This window comes from Opisthorchis viverrini (genome assembly GCF_000715545.1).
Source record: "Opisthorchis viverrini unplaced genomic scaffold opera_v5_253, whole genome shotgun sequence".
In the NCBI taxonomy this organism is placed as follows: Eukaryota; Metazoa; Platyhelminthes; class Trematoda; order Opisthorchiida; family Opisthorchiidae; genus Opisthorchis; species Opisthorchis viverrini.
In genome coordinates, this window is record NW_008751909.1 from 372,309 (window position 1) to 391,587 (window position 19,279).

Here is a 19,279-nt window from a genome sequence, read left to right on the forward strand (position 1 = left end):
ACGACCGGTTTCGCCCTTCTTGAGGCTCATCAGGTAGGCGCAGTCCTCGAGTTTCCACCAACCTTATCTTCTACTTGAATCCAAACTGGACAGATTTCAACGCATACACCCATTTGCAAACTAATTTGGTTTTTTTCGAGAGGCTCACCTGGAACCCAGCTGAATCTCCCAGTCTTGATGTATCCAGGCGACTGAATGTGTTGCACCAGGCCGCCCCATGTTTCAGTAGCCACGATATTCGAGACACTTAAGGTTGCTAAAAATCCTTATGAATAGTGCATTGCAAAAATATATATGTATCGCGATATCTCGAATATCGTAGCGACTGAAACATGTGGCGGCTTGGTGCAGCACATTCAGTCGCCTGGATACATCAAGACTGGGAGATTCAGCTGGGTTCCAGGTGAGTCTCTCAAAAAAAAACAAATTAGTTTGCAGATGAGTGTATATTCGGTAATTTTGTGCAATTTGGTTTCAAGTAGAACATAAGGTTGACGGAAAATCGAGGACTGCGCCTACCTGATGAGCCTCAAGAAGGGCGAAACCGGTCGTGGGCTGTCGAGGAGTTTTCAGCAACCTAATGAATAGTGCTTTACAAATGTAACTTCCGTAGGGGGCCTTTACTAAGGTTGTTTTGATTATCCAAACGCACCAGTAAATACAGGGTTTTTGTCTAACCTAACAATTACATAGAAGATCAGCTGTCAAACCGACTATTCACACTTAATGGCTGAATAAAAAAGATACTGACTGTTGAGTCTTTTGCTCCGTTCGGTTCTGGTCATCAACCCACAGCAACAGGCAAAGTTCTAGTTTTCGTTCGTCGTTCCATAAATGAAGTCAGTTTAAGCTGAAAATCCATGAAGCACTGTACGGATGTTTGACAAATATCAAGAATCATCATCTGTGTACAAATTCAGGGATTTTTGACCCCGCAACCTCACCCCTGGTAGCTTAAACATGAACTGTTCTACCACGAGCGGCTGATAAGCTGTGACTAGAATGCACTTAGACACACTCATCCACATAGCTTGGTCACGTTTTGACTGGATCCTGGAGTAACGACTTCTCAAATGAAAGTTCTACTGGTTTTGTGAGCTATTTACAAACTACTGGTAATCAGGAACTATTTGAGACTGTCAACGGGAATTTCGTATGTTTGCTAGGCTCAGCTTCAAACGATGCGTCTATTTTTATGCAAACGTTTGTGTGTTGATTCTAGTCCAGTCATCCGGTCTTTGGAGGGCCTTTATCACGATTACTTTTGGGGTCTTTCAAAGTCACCTGACTTTGCATGGAAGCGGCGGGGATCACCACAGACATTATAAGTCGCTGATCTACTGATTCAGTGGCGCCATTTAAGCAACCTTATCCATTACCCACATCCGGGTACTTTTGGATTATGACAGCTCGACATCGATCGAAAACTTTGTCTCCATTATTTTTCAATCAGAATACCGCATTTCGTCGTACCTCAGGGTTGACCAATCAAGGTTGACCATTCAAAGCCGTGTTAACCGTGGAATGGCCTTTTTGGTGCATGCATTTTTCAATTGCTTTATTTACTCAGCTGAGATTTTAACTTGTTTTTTAGCTTACTCAATCGTTAAAGGTGTAACTTTTCTACGAAAGCTTTGCGGGGTTGCACTTTTATGTTCCCAGAAATTTGGAACCTTTATTTTAGAGAATACGGATGTAGGATTGCCGACGAAAATTCCCAATCGTAGTTCATGGTTCCGTTTTACTTGCCCTAGACTTTGCTTAAACCTCAACCACACATGCTTATATTTTTCTGACATGAAAGGACATTCAGTAGAACGTCCTGAATTTCAACTAAAAGACCAAGTTCTTCTGAAAATTCTTGGGAAATAAGCTTGACCATCTACCAAATTTAAGAAGTAGACCGATCACTGAGGGAACCAGCAAAATGGAAACGAAAGTCGGTGAGTTATTGTCCTCAAAAGTTAAAAACCCTAGTACAGACAGGTGTGGCGTCGTGCAAATTCTTCCTCCGCTCGGGTCTCGTCAACTCCTCGGTCTTTCAAAGGAGCCCATATAATCAAGTGCAAAAACACAGCAACAACCAACCACTGTGCGGCTGCACTATTTGTAAAGAAGTACAAAAACACGGACACTATTCATCGTTTACAGGACAGATCGTCATATAGACCACCCAAAGATTCGGCTTTCCAGTCTTGACAGAACGTCTTCAAGCGCCATTATCCGAACCTATACAGCAGAGAAGTCATGCCGGTAACTTTGAATCCGGTAGCAGTGGAAGGAACAGCACCCAACGACAAATTTTGCTGAGTAAGTTGATCAAGATAAAGGAAACTAACGTAGCTACAATGACAGAAACCATATCTTTTAAGCAGTGAGCAGATGCAAGCTGCACTCGATGCGTTAGTTTCCGAATATTCTGGAAGCAAATCCAAGTGGATTACAGTGACCAGCAGAACGGTATCCTAGGTCGCTGGATTTCATGCTACAACTGGGCCAGGGAAGATAACGAATCTCATAGACCAGTAGCAGAAACACCACACTTCTAGCGACCTTGCATCATGCAAGGATACTCCACTCCTTTTCAGGCTATCGGAGTCCAAAAGCGGCATTTCAATGCTTTACCAAGCTAAATATATCGGCGGGATTCTCGTCAAACTATGTAGAACCAACGAAATATGTGCAAACACTAGTTCCAACCGACAATCATGGGGCAGATAGAATGAAAGAGCTCTTCTTGAGAGCCGTTTCTTGGCAGTACAATCAGAGTGTATCTGTTACGAATACGGATAGAAGATCGCCCGTTCCAAACGTCTCTATATCAATCACTGAAAAACCGAAAAAAACGCGCACCAGTATTCCCGTGGAAAAGGCAACCGGAAAACTGAGAACGGGATCTCGTCTAGGAACTATTTTCGTCGTTTGACAGCACAATATATTATTCTGCTCATAGCAAAGACGTCTGCGTGTGCTAACTGTTGTTTACACCCTATTCCGTAAACTGAGCGAATCTACCATGGATGCTTGGAATCAAAGTTCTGACATATTTAGAATCACTTAGCTCAACACAGACATCAGACACCCAGAACTCACTACAACCGATTACCATATAATCCGCACCAGCAGTATTAAAGACTTGACATGGAGGTTTCATATCTTCCCCAAAGGAATGCTGGGAGATTGTGTGCACTATGCAATATGACAGCCTCAAAAATCTGACAAAAACGTCTGTTGTAACAAATTACTTAAAGCCACCGACATCTACTCTGCAATGGCCTTACGCGGTCCGGCCAGCACAGGTCTCCAATAGGTGCAAATGACTTGGTAGTTATTTACGAAGTGGCTGTGTATGATCCTGAACAAATCCAGACTCGACAGAACAACATCCCCCTCTTTGGAGTTGTTATTCGCAAGAAGTATATTTAGTCTGCTTAGGCCATACTTTCTGTGCTGAGCCGATGAATTAGCCTCCTGGTCTGCTATTCACAAGAGGCTCAGAACACACCCACTTTTTGCCGGTTCTTCCATCTGTAGAAGCCGGGTATCCACAAAAAATAACGCTTCAGTGGGAGCTTCAGAAACTCGCGCAGGGCCTGACAAAGCGACGCGCTATGGAGTCGTCACCGATGCACATGAGATAGACTGAGCCGGCCGATACACAGTCGTCAGTGAATGAATCAATGGTAATCTGGTTATCCGGGAAAATGGCACATATTTTGACTTTCCCATGTTTTCAGAATGGACATGGAACGTGATAGGAAAACAACCCGTTGAAGCCACCAAGTGCACCACTCGCAATCCATCTACCGAAAACTAGAAAGTGATCATGGAGTTCAGCAGTTCCGTGACATTTAATGCAGTCCAAGATAATGGTGCTTGCTGCTTCACAGATTGCGCATGTTCCCACCTCCTTGGACTGAAGTGGATCGATGAGTTTCAGCCCTTGCAGCTTAACAAAACCAAATTGATTTGCAAATGAGTGTATTTCTCGAAAAAGGTCTAGTTTGGGTTGAAGTAGAACATAAGGTTGACGGAAACTCAGAGACTGCGCTTACCTGATGAGCCCCAAGAAGAGCGAAATCGGCCGTGGGCTGTCGAAGCATTTTCAGCAACCTTGTAAGTAGTTTCCTTTATAAAAATAGCCGGGTTCTTTGGAGGGGTAATTTTTTGTTGGATATAAGGGTAAGAAAGCCAAGATATTTGCGACCGACCTTTAGTCGGATCGTTGCTATTGCGTTCTAAACGTTTCGGTGACGCCGGTAATATTGGCGATTTCATTGCTATCAGAAATATCGTTTTTGTTGTCGAAGAGTTTTCAGCAACCGTGTGAGTAGTTTCCTTTACGAAAACGACGGATTATTCTAACAACCCATAACCTACGACCGTTGTCCTTCAATTCACAGTGCAATGGTCTATCAGAGCGTTCCAATGCTCTTCGTGAACGCCCTCTGCAGAAAGTCAGGCGGGTGGTACAGGTAGCATAGGTTTATGATTCACGAAGGGTTCAGCTGGTATTCAGTTTATTCTACCGGCAACCCCAAGTTGATTCGTAAATGAATGTAGAACTTCACTGACTTGACGTTCACTGTTCACGCAGGAACAAGGTTGTTGGGAGCTCGGAGACTACACTCGTATGATGTGTCCTAAAAAGGGCGGAACTGATAGAGTAATTTAGCTAGTCAAGCGCAACCATGCGAAATTCAACTTACATCCGAATAAACATCTGCAGTCTGTCTTTAATTTGTTAAGGCCATTAGATTAACAACAGTTTACTTTGAGAGATGGAGTAAACTTTTCAAACGATTCAGCTTTTCGAATATATTGCTGCCGTGAGCAGCTGGGAGATGCAATTTTGCAATACGATACTTAGCTTGGAGGCAGAATAAATCTGATGCCATAAATCCTTGACTGCTGTTAGACTGGACGTAGTGGTATTTGAACTGCACACCCAGGCGCCGCACATCTACACGCCGTTCTACTTCACTTACAAGGCGATACTTGAGTACACACTTTGATTATCCACCATCACCAGAAACAAGTACTCTGTCAAACCTTGTTTGTTTGTTTCTTCAACCAGCAGTTTGCATTCTATGATGAACAGCATTCACGTAAGGCATGTACCAGAAGGCAAGCTAATTCATGCCGACAAGACAGCTGGTATTAAGAACATATCGACATTCGGGGAGATCAACCACTATTGCACGAATGGTATAGAGGTGCCCCGTCTAATGTCTACAAGCATTTAACAAGGAGTCACATTACGCGTGTATATTGTCAGCCGTCCACTGGTCGATAGTGGAGTCTCATCCGTTGTAGGAAACCAGAGCAGACCGGAGAGGACGAAATCGTATACTGAATCCGAAGATGAGCAGCGCTAGAGTACACGTTTTTCGTTATATCGAGGATTACTCATCGCTGCCGTGGCCGCATAAGAGAACAAGCAATCTCCAGTAGTAAGATGTTTTCTGAAAACCCTGTGTGTAATCCATAAAGCGCGGGCCATCTTGTTTTGTTCTACTGTCCAGGTAAACTGTCTAGTAAACAGTTCTGATGCACGAGCGACTTTTTACTTGAATCCAACCTACCTGAGACGGTACAGTTTAACCAGGGAGTGTGCACGAGCACAAACACCTTACTTTGTAGTTTCTTTGACTTCTCTATTCTCTCCAGAATATCCTGTAATCAGAAATCGAATACAGAAATTTGAGCCTCATCCTTGTGATTTACTTCCCATGAAATGAACCACTGAACGCAAAAACGGCGCAATCCGCCCTTCTGCCATTGAACGTAAAATTTCCACATTTGAAACTGAAGTGGTGTAGTGATCCATCTAAGGAAAACATCAAGCAAGGGCAGAGGGATATCTGTTTTAAACTTATGCGGCAGGGTAAGCATAAGCTCACGAAGTTTGCCTTGAGCTCAACAATTTCGCACTCAAATCGCAAATCGGACTAAATGTGCGTTTTCTTGGCTCCCTCCATCAGTTCATAACATCTTCGACGGCATACGCGAATTTTACTTTCCAATAAACAAGGCGACTGCTTCTTCAGAGCGGTAGCGCTTGTATCGACATCGTCATCGTTTGGGTAGTCACCAGTCTGTGCTGATGCAAACATTTGTGTTGAAACATAAGGAACTTGAATTTCGCTCTTACAAAAGCCCATCACGGTTCATTTTCTTGCTCAGTCATGTCAGGCGAGCGTCCTCTTACCACCCCAGCAGTGTAGACTTGACGTAGTTGAATTGTCAAGTGTGAAAAGGCAAACATCTTGATAATTTGAGTGAAGTGAAGGCAGACAATTGAATTATACCTCAAGGACCCATAGCAGAGTGTGGATTAATTATGTCTTGTGCTGAGTACGATTACCAAAACGCGTCCAGCACCCTGAAGTGTTCACCCTCGTTTTATCACAACTAAATTCCATGAAGTGGAAAGATCCGCGCGCACCACATTGTAGTTAGACACGCTTTCTCTCCTAGGAGTCCATACCGTGGCCTAAAAGGCTAGTATTTCAGAAGTGACTTTAAATGGAAGTTATCTCAACCGTACTAAGGAAATGCATGAAAGTAATCAATCCTATCAGGGTAGCCGGTTTCAAGCTCAGTTTCCTTACGCTGGCGCAGGTCGTACCAGAGTAGATTTCCAAATACGGTAATCGCTATTTTAGCCATTCAGGATGGGAGTGTGTGTAAACTGCCAGTAGGTTAGCAAAAAGATAAGAAAACCACTCGTTCAATCTAGTGTGATTTCAACAGCAGTACGATGCTTACAGCATGTCATGGTACATTTTCACGAGATCGTTGCAATGATTTCCTCCTCATAGGGGAACATTTCTGCCCTACCTAATGGTGTTGTCTTAGAATAACAAAATCTGCACTCTAAAGGAGTATGAATGGCACAGGGCAACCCCATACGGGAGTACTTCTGTATTTGTTGTCCAATATTCTAGTCTGTGCTTCAAATGTTTCGGAACCCATGTATTAGCGACAGCAAGCAAGTTTGCCTTTTTGGGACATGGTTTTGGAGTGCCACACAGGCAGATCTTGAATAATTGAGTCTAGGACAACTACTGCCACTAGATGTAAAGCATGGAGAATCTCCCCCATTTGTATATTAGTCCTGACAACCCTGAAGCGGTGGTGTCAATCGATAGACCGTTACGTCTTGTGTTTAAGCACTTCCCGTCATCCCGGTGACTGTACCTTTCAAATGCAAGCGATGTGTCTATCCTCGAGCGGTAGTGTGACTGCTACTTCGATGTAGAGAGAGAGAGAGAGTAACAAGAAGGAATCACGCTGTTCTAACCAATCATAGATGGTGTGAATCACGCTGTTCTAATCAATCATAGATGGTGTTTACAATTTGTCATGAGAATAACGAAGTCACCGACACAGACTATCTATGGGCGTGGTGGTTAATCACGTAACTGTTCGATGAGATGAAACGACCTGCCTGATAATTTAGACGGGAGTGATGAAGATCACTGGTTCCATAGTTCCACTAGACGCACAATTCCGAACGGCACAATCGGGGAAGTAAACAAGATGTTGGCTAAGCGATTAATAAGAGTTACACCCCAAGAGACAACATGGTCTTCATTTCAAAAACCCACAGAATCCACGTAACATGGACGGTCCTATATGAAAGAACCACTAAAGCCGTTCGTGTTGTAGTATTTAAACCAACAGAGAAAAAAATCGTTCAGCTGTAGCACCCTTTCGGTGCCTAACTGCCATGTCATCCAGAGGAAGCACCAGGACTGGGATAGTGCCAGGTTGCCCAAGCCTAGACATGGAAATTCGAGAAGCAGAGGTCGGGTCAGTAAATTTGCGCTCTAACCACTTGAGCAATCTTGCCCCCAACCAACACAGAGAAGCCCTACGTCACAACCGTCTGATGAAACTGTAGTGTGAAGCAGCTGATGATACGAGCTTCCGCTTCATTATATTTAGGCCCCACCGGATGTACACATCCTAAAACATCCATGGCCATACAGTTGCCGAAAATGATAGTTTATACACAGTATCGCCCCATAAAGAGAACACCCTCAAGAGCGAAAGAAATTGCCCCCGTCTTGGAATTTTGTGATGCCATCTTTAGAAGCCCAAGCACAGTGTTTTCTACGTAGAGCTAGGTAATAGTTCTCCTGGCATCACACAATATCCGCAAGGTTTCTGCTTTTAGGACTAAGGGTGATAAGTGACAGGTGAATCGAGTGCCTCAGCCCTGCGGCCCACGGTCTCTGAGACCTGTCATCAGTTTACACCTTAGCAAACAAGCACACTTAGTCATCCATCCTGTAGGTAAAGCTTATCTATGCTGAAAACCCGAGAACTCCATAGAAGTTTCATCCTTAATGAGAATCAGCTGCAGCGCGTTACTGCAGGCGACTTCCGGGCTAGTAGCTGAAGCCCAAACCGTTCGGCCACGGGCGGTTGATCAGCAGTGCAATTAACTCACCCTTAGACGGGGCATAGAGCCACTCATCCTTCAATCACGGAATTCTCAACACGTGGTAACTGACTCACCAGCCTGATAACTGCGGCATCGAAGGTTGACTGAACGCAGAGACGGATCCGTGAAGATCAAGCTGGGTTCCGTCCTGCAATAGGATGCATCAATCACATTTCCACCCTCCGACCGATCGTGTAAGAGCAACACTACCTCCAGCAACCAACAGTGGTTGTCGTCCTTGGCTTGAAAGCTGCCTATAACTCTGTGGACCGTCAGGCACTATGGCAGTGTACGTGAGGTAAAGGTGTTCCCCATAAAATTCTGACCGTACTTAAGGCGCTGTCCGCAGACACTTGAGGGTCTATGGGAAGTTCTCAGCTGAGTTCACCACATCATGTAGTGCCAGGCAAGGCTGCCATCTTCCACCTTTTCTTTCTGATTCCGTCATTGATACGATTATACCAGCCCTACTGCCTGTGAGGTCGAAGCCTTCCCAAGGCACTCGCTCAGATATTGACATAGCTCTTCGTGGATTTGATCTCTCGGTAATGCAGACAATATTGAATAATCTAAGTAGTTTCGCCTCACGGTTTGGCATGCGCTTCACACCAGTAGTGTCAAGTACTATTGCAAGACTGGGTGGGCTCGAACCCTAACTTCATGCTTGCAGATGAGCCGACTGAGGTAGTAGACAAATTTGTTTACCTAGGCAGGTGTATCGGTCGCCATAGTCTTGCAAAGGACGCTATTTCCATCCGGATATGGAATGCCAGTGCAGCCTTTGTTAACCTGCTTCACCTGTGGCGTAGGCATGACATCAGCTTATCCGTCAAGCGATGAGTTTACAATGCTGCGGTGCGCTCCGACCAGAAACCTGGTCGCTGTGCGCCGATGACGTCAAAACGCTTTGTGTTTGAGTTTCTCACTGAGTATTTGGTGGCGCCATTTCTTTTTCAAAGCAAAAGGGTTGCAAGCTTTAGATTATAAGTGATAAAGTACAGAAACGCATCATGTTATTCTGATTAGCATCTTGTGGACAACAATCCACATATCATCCATTGTGGATGCCGCCGTCCATGACTGTAGCACCTCGTCTAGGAAACTTTGAAAGCGAGATAAGTAGTGGGTTCGCTGCGACATTGCCATATGCTGGCGAAGTTCTTCGATATTGCGAGAGGCACAATAATGCGCACTTTAGATACCCAAAGAAAACCGTGACAGAAAGAATGATAATTCTCAGGAACACCTGTCGCAAATATTTAAACAATAGATGGAAGGCACATAATTGTTTTATTAATCAGAGTGGTTTTCAAAATATCCGAAGACTGAAAAAAAAACTAAAAGATCGGACTTCTAGAGAGGAAAACGGGAATCCTGTACAGTTGCCTAAATGGACAAACTGAATTTATTCAGAGTGAACAAAAACCAAAGAAGCAATATCATACAATAGATAGAGAGGGAGTGTATTCAGGACTCCGATTCGAGGAATGCCTTGTACTTTTCTTCTGTCATCAGGTGTTCTAACTCACTCGGATCGGATAAAGTCATCTTGAACAACCAACCTGAAATGGAATGGACACTCAGCCGAATATGCAAATGGGAGATGACGACGAATTGCAAACATTTGAAGCCAAAAATAACGAATGAATACGATGTGGACAAAGTAAAAATATATCGGTGGGTAGGTTACCGGACATAGAGATATCACAGGAGCTCTGGTAAGCACCCATGACTAGCATTCCCGAGAATATTCAGCATATCCATTGCTACAGATAAGCGATTTCGATCTAATACGATTAAGCTACAATCGCTGACCAAACTTTAGGCGATACTGAGAACTTGCTACCCTTTGCGATGCCTCTGATCTGCTGTGACTGGAGAGACAGACAGCCGATATGCTGGTGTGAATCCTAGTACATCCTTGAATACATTTACTATCCCACCGCATAATTTTTAGCTCTCTGGAACAGTTGGTTCGATTTTCTCATCTATGGTCCAATTGTGAACAAGAGCTGTTTGAAAAGCGTCCACCTAACCGAGGAAGACGCACGCAATGATATATTTCCATCTCAAAAACAAGAACGACATTCAGGACTGCCGTGGACTAATCATTCACCGAAATCTCAACAGTTTGTCGAAAAAATCGGAATTTTTTAATGGAGACTTTGCCCCCACAGGTGAAGTTAGTCTGTGTCGAGGAGGGCCAGATTAACAACAACCGGAAAAACTACCTTCACTATGGAAAATAAGCAGGTAGTTAAATAGCATATTTCAGCACCGAAATCGTCCGTCTTCTCAAAAAACATCACACCTATGAGCTCCGTGATCAAAATTCAGCCGTGTCTAGTCGAGCAGAAATCATGGTAACCAAGTAGTAGTTCTATCAAAACAACTGATTACTATCTGTTCACTTGTTTCCTTGTTCACCGATTGCATTCCATGTTGAGAAAACTAGGAGAAATTGTACTCAAACAGCCTTTCAAAATCATTTCTCTACAATCAATTAAATATGACGATAAAAGGACAGGCGAGCCGTTTGTAACTGAGACTGAACTGTCGTTGAAGAATAGTATAAACGAGAGATTCAGTGGAGTCTCTTGTGAAAACCAAACAGATATGCAAATGAGTGTGTATGTCGAAATCTGTCCAATTGGGATTCAAGCAAAAGCTAAGGTTGACGGAAACTCAGAGACTGCGCCTACCTGATGAGCCCCAAGAAAGGCGAAACCGGTCGTGGGCTGTCGAAGAGTTTTCAGCAACCTTGTGAGTAGTTTCCCTTATGAAAACCGTATGAGTAGTTTACAAAAACTTTCCGCTAAGTTGCTGTCAGCCGGTAGTAAACAAGTGGGCGATCTTGTGACCATATTTTCTGAATCTATCCAGTCGAACTGTTCGACTATGAGGAGTGTGAACAGACTCGAAAAGTCTTACACACTGTATCAGTGTCTGTTTGAATAACCCACAGACGGATACACGGGGCCAAACGATGCAGATAAACTAGGTCGTAGCCAACTCACACTTGCAGCAAGCCGGCTGTCTAAGAGTTACCATCCTACCATCCCAAACGTGCACATCACACACGAGCCCGCCAAGGTTGGTCAGTGAACCGACGTTCACGAAGTTGTTTCTAGCGATTAGGAACTAACATGGCTTGCCCGAAACGAGTAGAGAGCGGTCTCCGCGCTTGGCTCCTACAATGTGTACCTTCGAGGGCCGATGGCAACTTGAATGAGTCTGAAAGAGCCATTTCGTATTTGGAGGAAAAACGTTTTCTAAAGAACCCTGGGAGGGTTTGGATACACCAAAAACATAATGTTCTAGTTTCGCTAGGGGAACATTTCGTGGTGGGATGCCTTCCCATTTGGGAGGAACATCGTATCACAGTTCGACTATACAAGCTTCACTACCAGTGTAGCTGTGATACTACTGATGGGAGGCACGCGAGTAGTATGTGTTGTTCGTAGAATTTCGCTTTGCGTCTTTTGAAAAGAGGATATCCGTTGCGGAATTCGTGGGGCCACTTTGTAACATTTGCTTGGATTTGACCGAGTATGAGTGGAGTCAATGAATCTCCAGGAAAGTTCAAGAAGACGCGTTCGGGAGAAGATGGGTGTCCAGTTTTTTTGTAAATAAGATGCAAATTAGAGTTTTGCTTCCCCGTTCAATGGTTTGTAACCGGTCAGTTGGCATTTCCTAATAAATAACTCCGCAGCGAAGGCGTGCATGAAAGTGCACAGCGAAAAGTAAAGTGCGCATATTGTTGGTCTTGAAGTCAACCTCTCTGTAAAATTCACTCATCTAAAGACTGCCCCCCCCATTTTCCCACTGGAATAAACAGCAACCTCTTACGAAAAGCAACTCCAGGCAAAGACTGTCAAATCGAAACATAGTATATAAATCATAATCAGTTAATGGTCCAGTACATTCTGTTGTCAGCTATCCCATGGATAATAACGACTTTTATCAGAATATTATAAACGAGGAACTCGGTTGAGATTCAGTAAATTCTCCCGTTAAAACCAAATCGGTTTGCAAATAAGTGTATTTAACCAATTGCGCACAACTGAGACTCAAGCAGAACTCCTTGGGGGGGGGGGGGGAAATGAAATCAGGTGCCTTTTAGTCACAGGCCTATGTTTTGACCCTTGGGCTAATCTTTGGCTGGATGCATGCAGCGATAGCTGGACGATCGAAATCCATTAATGAGATGTGATGAATACTCGGATAGTAAATGTAACCACCTGCAAACTGACTGTACCTAGGCACGTCTAGCAGTGCGCGTTCGTAACTTCATCCGGAAGTACTGGTTGTTCAGACAGGATCGATAACAATAAACTAAATGTTTACCACTTGATTCGCCAAACAACTTCGCTGAAAATGGCATCATCGCGTTGACCTCGCCTGAGCGTTCGGCTGGATCCGCAGTCTGTGCAACATTCGACTAAGAACTCACGAAGGATCCTGTCTGGTTCTGGCGTTTACAGGCGAGGTCACCAGTCCAAACTTTGTTTACAACCGAAATAAACACGAAAGGTATGCCAAATGAGTCCCCATAAAATTCGATCAGTTTATCACAGGCTCTGTTACGGCCGCAATGCAAACTGGAGGGCTCGACCAAATGCAACGGTTCTGCGAAGATTCGACCTTATAAAGGAATTCTGCCAGGTAAAGCTCATGATGATGTTCCAATCGATGTGTCCAGAGAGTAGACTTTTTACCGACAGGTCTACGGTAATTAGACCGTCCGAAGTCTCTGTATCTTTTCTCCTGGGCTTTCATGTGAACCTGTCTAAAGGAACAATGAATTTGAAAAATTCCACTCAGCAGACTGTGAGGATATCCTCGCAGCTACTCACAGGTATCAGATTGCAATACGCATTCACAAGTCGGATGGTGGTTGTGATTGGATGCGGTGGATTCGATCAACGGGAGGACATGTCTGAGGAGTTTAAAACTGTTTAAATATTATCACATAAGGTCGTTTCTGGCTTCGAGCACGAAGGAAGTTCATGTCAAAGTCTGGTACAACGTGCCTTTGGCTTGTACGATAACTCATGCCGTTTTCTAAGACCCACAAATCACTAAATCCTGGCTACGAGATTGTAGTTTGATCTTGCTCACGCAAAAATGGTCATTTCGGCCAAATCTACCAGATTCCAATTGCAAAATAAACCCCAAGATACGTCCACTGAACGTGCTCCCTCTCTCTCTGAAGAAGAGGCTAGCGCAGTGAAACACAACTAACAGCGAATGTCTCTATGGACTCTATAGGGGCATATTCTTTGTTCGGAATGGCTACCATGGGAATATAGCTCTAACTTAGGGAACTATTAATGTCACACAAGTTATGGTCCTCTATGGTCCTCTTAAGAGCCATAAATCTATTGAGACTATTTCTGTGCACTTGTAAGATCTCATAAAACTCGCAGGTGGATTGAGATGCCAAAATCTAAACTGAATTGCAGATATTTGACGCACAAACAGCTCTTGTACCTTCCAGAAGAGGCTGTACACAACGGAAATGTAGAAACGGACTCCATAATGATCTCAAAGTATGCTTACCGAAGCCAATGAAATGCCGAATAAGTTAGGAGAGAAATCCGAACCTCAAATGCCAGACAAACTGCATATCTCCATGTCATCCGTTTCAAGTGCTGTGTGCCAAAACCAATCTTTCCAAAGTTTGATGCACATCTGGTAAGGATTCGTTTATTTCCGTCCACAACCTAACTGAACAAGTTCCCCATAGTTTATTAACCCTGTCAGTAGGTCCTGCAACGTGTCATTTGAACAGGTTCTTAGAGTTTTCGAAGCAATAGTTAGATTAGCACTTCATGTATGTTCCAACCTAACGAATTGTAGCGCACCCAAGTCGGTCGTTCTACGTAGCAAGGAACGCCGAGGATTCACTTTTCCGGAAAACAGGAGCACAAATTGACACAAGACAAACCTAACGGTCACTGTTATAGGGACACAATGAACGAAGAACACAGATGTGTCCAGCTGTTATGAAACAGACATCTGAGTAGGTTTATATTTAATGAGATGTAGAATACAAGTTAGAAGGTCACAGGACAAAGAAGGTATGTCAAGTTGCTTTGGACAAGTCGGGTCGTAGTCATCGACCGACAGCTGGATCATTTTTTGCTTACATCAAACATATCGTCCTTGTCCATGGCTATATATTGTTCTTTCACTGATGTGTCAAAAGTGTAGACAAGGGGTGTCGAAAAAAGTAGAAACATCTAATAAAGCAGCCATCGCTCGGGGAGTCAATTAACGCGTGACCACGTGGTACGAAATGAAGCATGAGTGACAAGATATCCTGTGTGCGAGTTAATCCCAATTCTGATCAGCCATTCATGGCCGAACGGTCTAGCTTTCATATACGTGACGCACTACTCACGGGGTTGCTGAAAATCCTTCGACAACCCACGACCGGTTCCGTCCTTCTTGGGGATCACCAGATGGGCGCAGTCCCCGAGTTTTCCTCAACCTTATGTTATACTTGAAACCAAACTGCACGAAATTAGCGAAATACACTCAGTCTAGCTTTCAACTACTAGCTTAGAGGTCACCAATTCTAACCTCAGTGGAGGTTCGTGCGACATGCACTATTGATGCTTCCAAACAAGCATAAAACAACTGTGTCGAATTTTCGACACAGACTGGCTTCATGTGCACGAAGAAAGCTCAACTTATAATTTTTTAATTCCATTTCGGGGACTGTTTAATCATAAAAAGTGCCGTGAACAACAAGAAGGAACATGTTACCAGATTCAATCAACCTATACTGTTTCTCTAACGCTTATTACACGAGGGCCTTTTGCAGCAGTTGTCATTAGCGGCCTCGCTATATTGCCATTTTGCGCCCACTAAGATCGTGTTAAATTTTCTTCCGGACCAGTATCAGTCCTGCCTTGTACATATTCAGATGTTTCGCACGTCCGTTATTCTAATCACAATCGCCGAATGGCGAGACTTCCGCACGAACACGCGGATTTCCGAACGTCCTATCACTCTTTGTATTCCCAGTTTTCTACCACCCACGGTCTATCAAGACTCTAGCTAACACAGCTCTGTGGAAACTCCCTTCATCATGGTGCAGATTTATTTTAAAGTAGATTTTGGCCATGTGGCTACCCTTCCTGTGTAAGGCGTTCGTCGCGTGATAAAGTTGAGTAGAAAACTGTAGATGGCTTGAGAAAATCCGATGGACAGCGGCAACAACTTGGATAGGGTAAGAAACGGTCCGGTATATGTGATTCCTAGACTGAAAATAACACAAACATGAATTCCGTTGCGAAATGTGGCAAATCCAGGTTCCTCAACATCACACAACCCACAACTAACGACCACTAGAAAAATGCCCTTAAGCTTCAACAAGCGTTTGATGAGGCAAGTCCGCTTGAACATGCTCACCAGCAGTAACTCTCATACGACTCATCTTTTATGTTCCATGTGGTGCAGCATCTATCAAAACGGACAAACCTTTGAATCTTGTTCGCAATGAACTTATCCCTCAGACTGACTTTAATGACGCGATTGCAAGCACATTCTTATCTTGCTTCTTATGTGGCAAAGGCAAGCATATTCGTTCAAAATGTCCGGCTCCCGAATCTTTCTGCGGCAAGAAAGGTCATTTCCAAAACACAAGTCGATCCAAGCCGAGTTCAAGTTGTATCACATCGTCGGTGAACCCTGGTATCTCATCCGGTTTCAACATCTCTTCATCTATTGGACTTTCCAAATCAATCATTGATGTTATAGTAGAAAATACCCACTTCGTGCTCTTATCGATACTGGTATCTGCGAAAGTTACATTTATTCTGACATCGCACTGAAGCATGGTTGGACAATAACACCCTCTAAGAGCACTATCACGACGGCTTCAACAAATTTCTCTCGTGTTAATAGCGGTCATCTTTATGCTACCGTGCTGGTTGAAAGCACGCTATACGAAGGTGTCAAACTCCCGCTCTTGTCCAACTTGTGTTCAGACTTAATTCTTGGCGCGGATTTTCTCAGCTAACAGCAAAGTGTGGTCATCCGTTTATGGGTAAACGGTCCCCATTCGCCGTATGCACACTGAAAGCAGCGAAAGTCAATGTTCCGTTTTTGAGGTTCTCGCCCTGGATGTACTTCGACTGCTACAAAATCTCGTCGTTTCTGGTCCACGAAACGTGACCTTCGCTGCAGGTAATGTATCCTTAAGCACAGAACTGAAGTCCGGCTACCACAGTCTAGCCAAATGTACATCCCAAATTAGGTGCTACTTGTAGAAAAGACGTTCTGCTGATTGCGTGTCCAGGTTCAGATGCCATATTTACACAATACTTTTAGACACATCGGGAGGGATGACTATAGTGCGATAGCGACCAGGAAAAAAACGTTCAGCCATAGCACTCTTTCGGTGCCTAACTGCCATGCTACCCGAAAGTAGCACGAGGGCTGGGATACTGCCCGGTTGCCCAAGCCTTGACAGGGGAAGTCGAGAGGCAGAAGTCAGCTTCGAAGCACGAAACTTCCGGTCAGTAAATTCGCGCTCTAACTACTTAGGCCATCTCGCCCCAACCGCGTTTCAATTAGCCTGCCCATGCCTCCTAGGAAAGCACGAAACACCTGGCTCCTGAAGATGGGAGTCGACCAGTGGATTGGTGGAAAAGCAAACCCCTCGTCAACCACACAACACGGGAAGATGAAAATGTTGGAACCAAACAACTGCATGGCAAATCAAGTTGCAATGAAACTACGAAGTGGATGAAGTGGGGGCAAATCAGCTTACCTTTATCAAGTGGTGACTTATTGATTATACCGCTGTTGGATTCTAAGGTTGAGTTCAATTCTGTCACTGTTCCGGAAGCTGGAGAGTAAATTTCACTAACAGCCTTCACGGATTCTATAACTCCGCATTGCTCTTATTGGAACATCACAGGTGAACAGGTAACAATGTTGCTACCTTTCGCTTTGATAATGTCACCCTGGTTGGGGAGCTCCACGTAAACGATATCTCCAAGTTTCTGTTCAGCGTATTCCGAAATCCCAACTGTTCCAGATTTACCATCGGATTTAATCCATTCGTGTTTCTGCGTATAATATAAATCTGTGGTCAGTTAGAACTGAACTTCAAAAAGGCTTACTGCTGGCTTTTCGGATGGTGTCTGAAAGTATTCGAAATCGGCTGGAGACTGAGGAGATTGGGCGTTGCAGTATTCCGAGCATCGCGCTATGTGCCACCGGGTAGTGAAAGGCCAAAACGCTGAAATTTAGAATGCTCTATTACAATAAGAGACCATGTATATTTGACAGCAATACAAAAAAGCGCTAGCTTCACACTCCGTAGGTTCACATATTCAGCACATGTCATTTTCTGCGGCAAATGCCAGTAAGTGTTAGCAAGACTACTTCTAAACGAACAATCAGCTTTGCTAACGATTTGTCTTGTGTAGTGAAACCTTGTTTCTACACTTCAGCCTCTCACTGACATCCTATTAGACTGTTACCTCCTTCTATATTCTGGTTCAATTGAATTCCATATCACGGAACTATCCACTTGTTCTCAGCATTACTTCCTCGAAGTTGTTTGTCTTCTCCATTTCGCTGAACTAACGAGTCTGACTGATACATTATCAAAGAGGATATAAATAAAAGATGAAAAAAACCGGAATGGATCGGAACTTACTGCGGAGATCTCTATTCCCACAGGAAAGGCAGTAAACGAAATGGCACTTACAACTTGCAAAACCAACTAACTAAACACATATAAGCATCATGTTGGATTAACCCGGCATTCTTCGCAAACTTCGTTCAGCTGCTGTGGCACCCGTCCGGTGCTTAGCTGCCATGCCACCCAAAGGAAACGCGAGGGCTGAAATACTGCCAGGTTGCCCAAGTCTAGACAGGGGAAGTCGAGAGGCATAGGTTGGGTTCGAAACACGTACCTTCCTGTCAGTAAATTCGCATTCTAACTATCTCGGAGCAGCTTTGACACAGGCTTGCGAAACCTCCAATCTGACGGTCGTTCAGAACTGCCATCAATGCTTGTGGCGAGTTGCGGCTTTCTGGGGAATTGAAATGCTGCGTCTTGACTGGTTCGACCATCTTGGTTTGGTAGATATTCCAATCATTTCCGTTTGCAATGTGGTCGATTCTCTCGTTGTTGCTCCAGATCAGTCCCGGCGATAAGCTTCACTAAATTTTTCGCCACACAAGCAATCCTTCGACTTTGACCGGAAGCTACCGCAGATTTCCGTCTCGGTCCCGTATGCCTCCTTACCACAGATCGACGCAGAACTCCAGCACCTCACGTAACAAAGCGGCCTCTCTCCGCATCGACAGCCCCAATCATCGTGCTAAAGAAACCAAATGGGTTAACCGGCCCCAACACAGCCGATGCCCAATTATTTACCCACCATTATAAACGGCGGCACTTGTTTCACCAAAATGGGCACCCGCAGATCGATGATACGCTAGACCCCCGACCTTTGCTGACCATCAACACGCCGAAGGGTCTATACGTATACAACCGTCTACCATTTGGGATAAAGATGGCCCTTGCGATCTTCCAGTATCCAGTTCATCTTCAATGCATCCGGGTCAAAACCGCGATCCCGAGCACATAAGAGCTATTCAACAGATGCCGGCTCCCAAAGATGTTACGACGCTTCGTTCGTGCTTGGATCTCATCAGCTACTATTCGGCATTTTTGCCCGCATTGCACAATGTCCGGCCGCCACGCAATCACTTTTTGAAAAAGGACGTGCTTTGGGTTTGGTGAGAAGAATGTGAAGTTGCTTTCTGTCAGCTCAAGTCCATGCTCAGCTA

At 44.3% G+C, this 19,279-nt stretch overlaps 3 protein-coding genes across 3 annotated transcripts; 1 reads left to right on the forward strand and 2 right to left on the reverse strand.

The window, feature by feature from the left end:
• Positions 1-294: 294 nt before the first annotated feature.
• T265_09048 (hypothetical protein) lies at positions 295-7,909 on the forward strand (the record flags this gene model as incomplete). Its single annotated transcript, XM_009175017.1, has 3 exons — positions 295-453; positions 4,019-4,116; positions 7,690-7,909. 3 exons carry the CDS (start codon positions 295-297, stop codon positions 7,907-7,909), a joined length of 477 nt encoding a protein of 158 aa, XP_009173281.1.
• On the reverse strand, positions 5,683-7,987 carry T265_14739 (hypothetical protein; the record flags this gene model as incomplete). The annotated part of the gene is given in 3 exon segments (XM_009175031.1): positions 5,683-5,830; positions 7,688-7,879; positions 7,884-7,987. Coding segments are annotated over 3 exon segments (444 nt in total).
• A 1,738-nt stretch (positions 7,988-9,725) lies between these two features.
• On the reverse strand, positions 9,726-18,374 carry T265_09049 (hypothetical protein; the record flags this gene model as incomplete). Its single annotated transcript, XM_009175018.1, has 5 exons — positions 9,726-10,017; positions 17,241-17,372; positions 17,415-17,558; positions 17,596-17,731; positions 18,240-18,374. 5 exons carry the CDS (start codon positions 18,372-18,374, stop codon positions 9,923-9,925), a joined length of 642 nt encoding a protein of 213 aa, XP_009173282.1.
• Between the last annotated feature and the right edge of the window lie 905 nt (positions 18,375-19,279).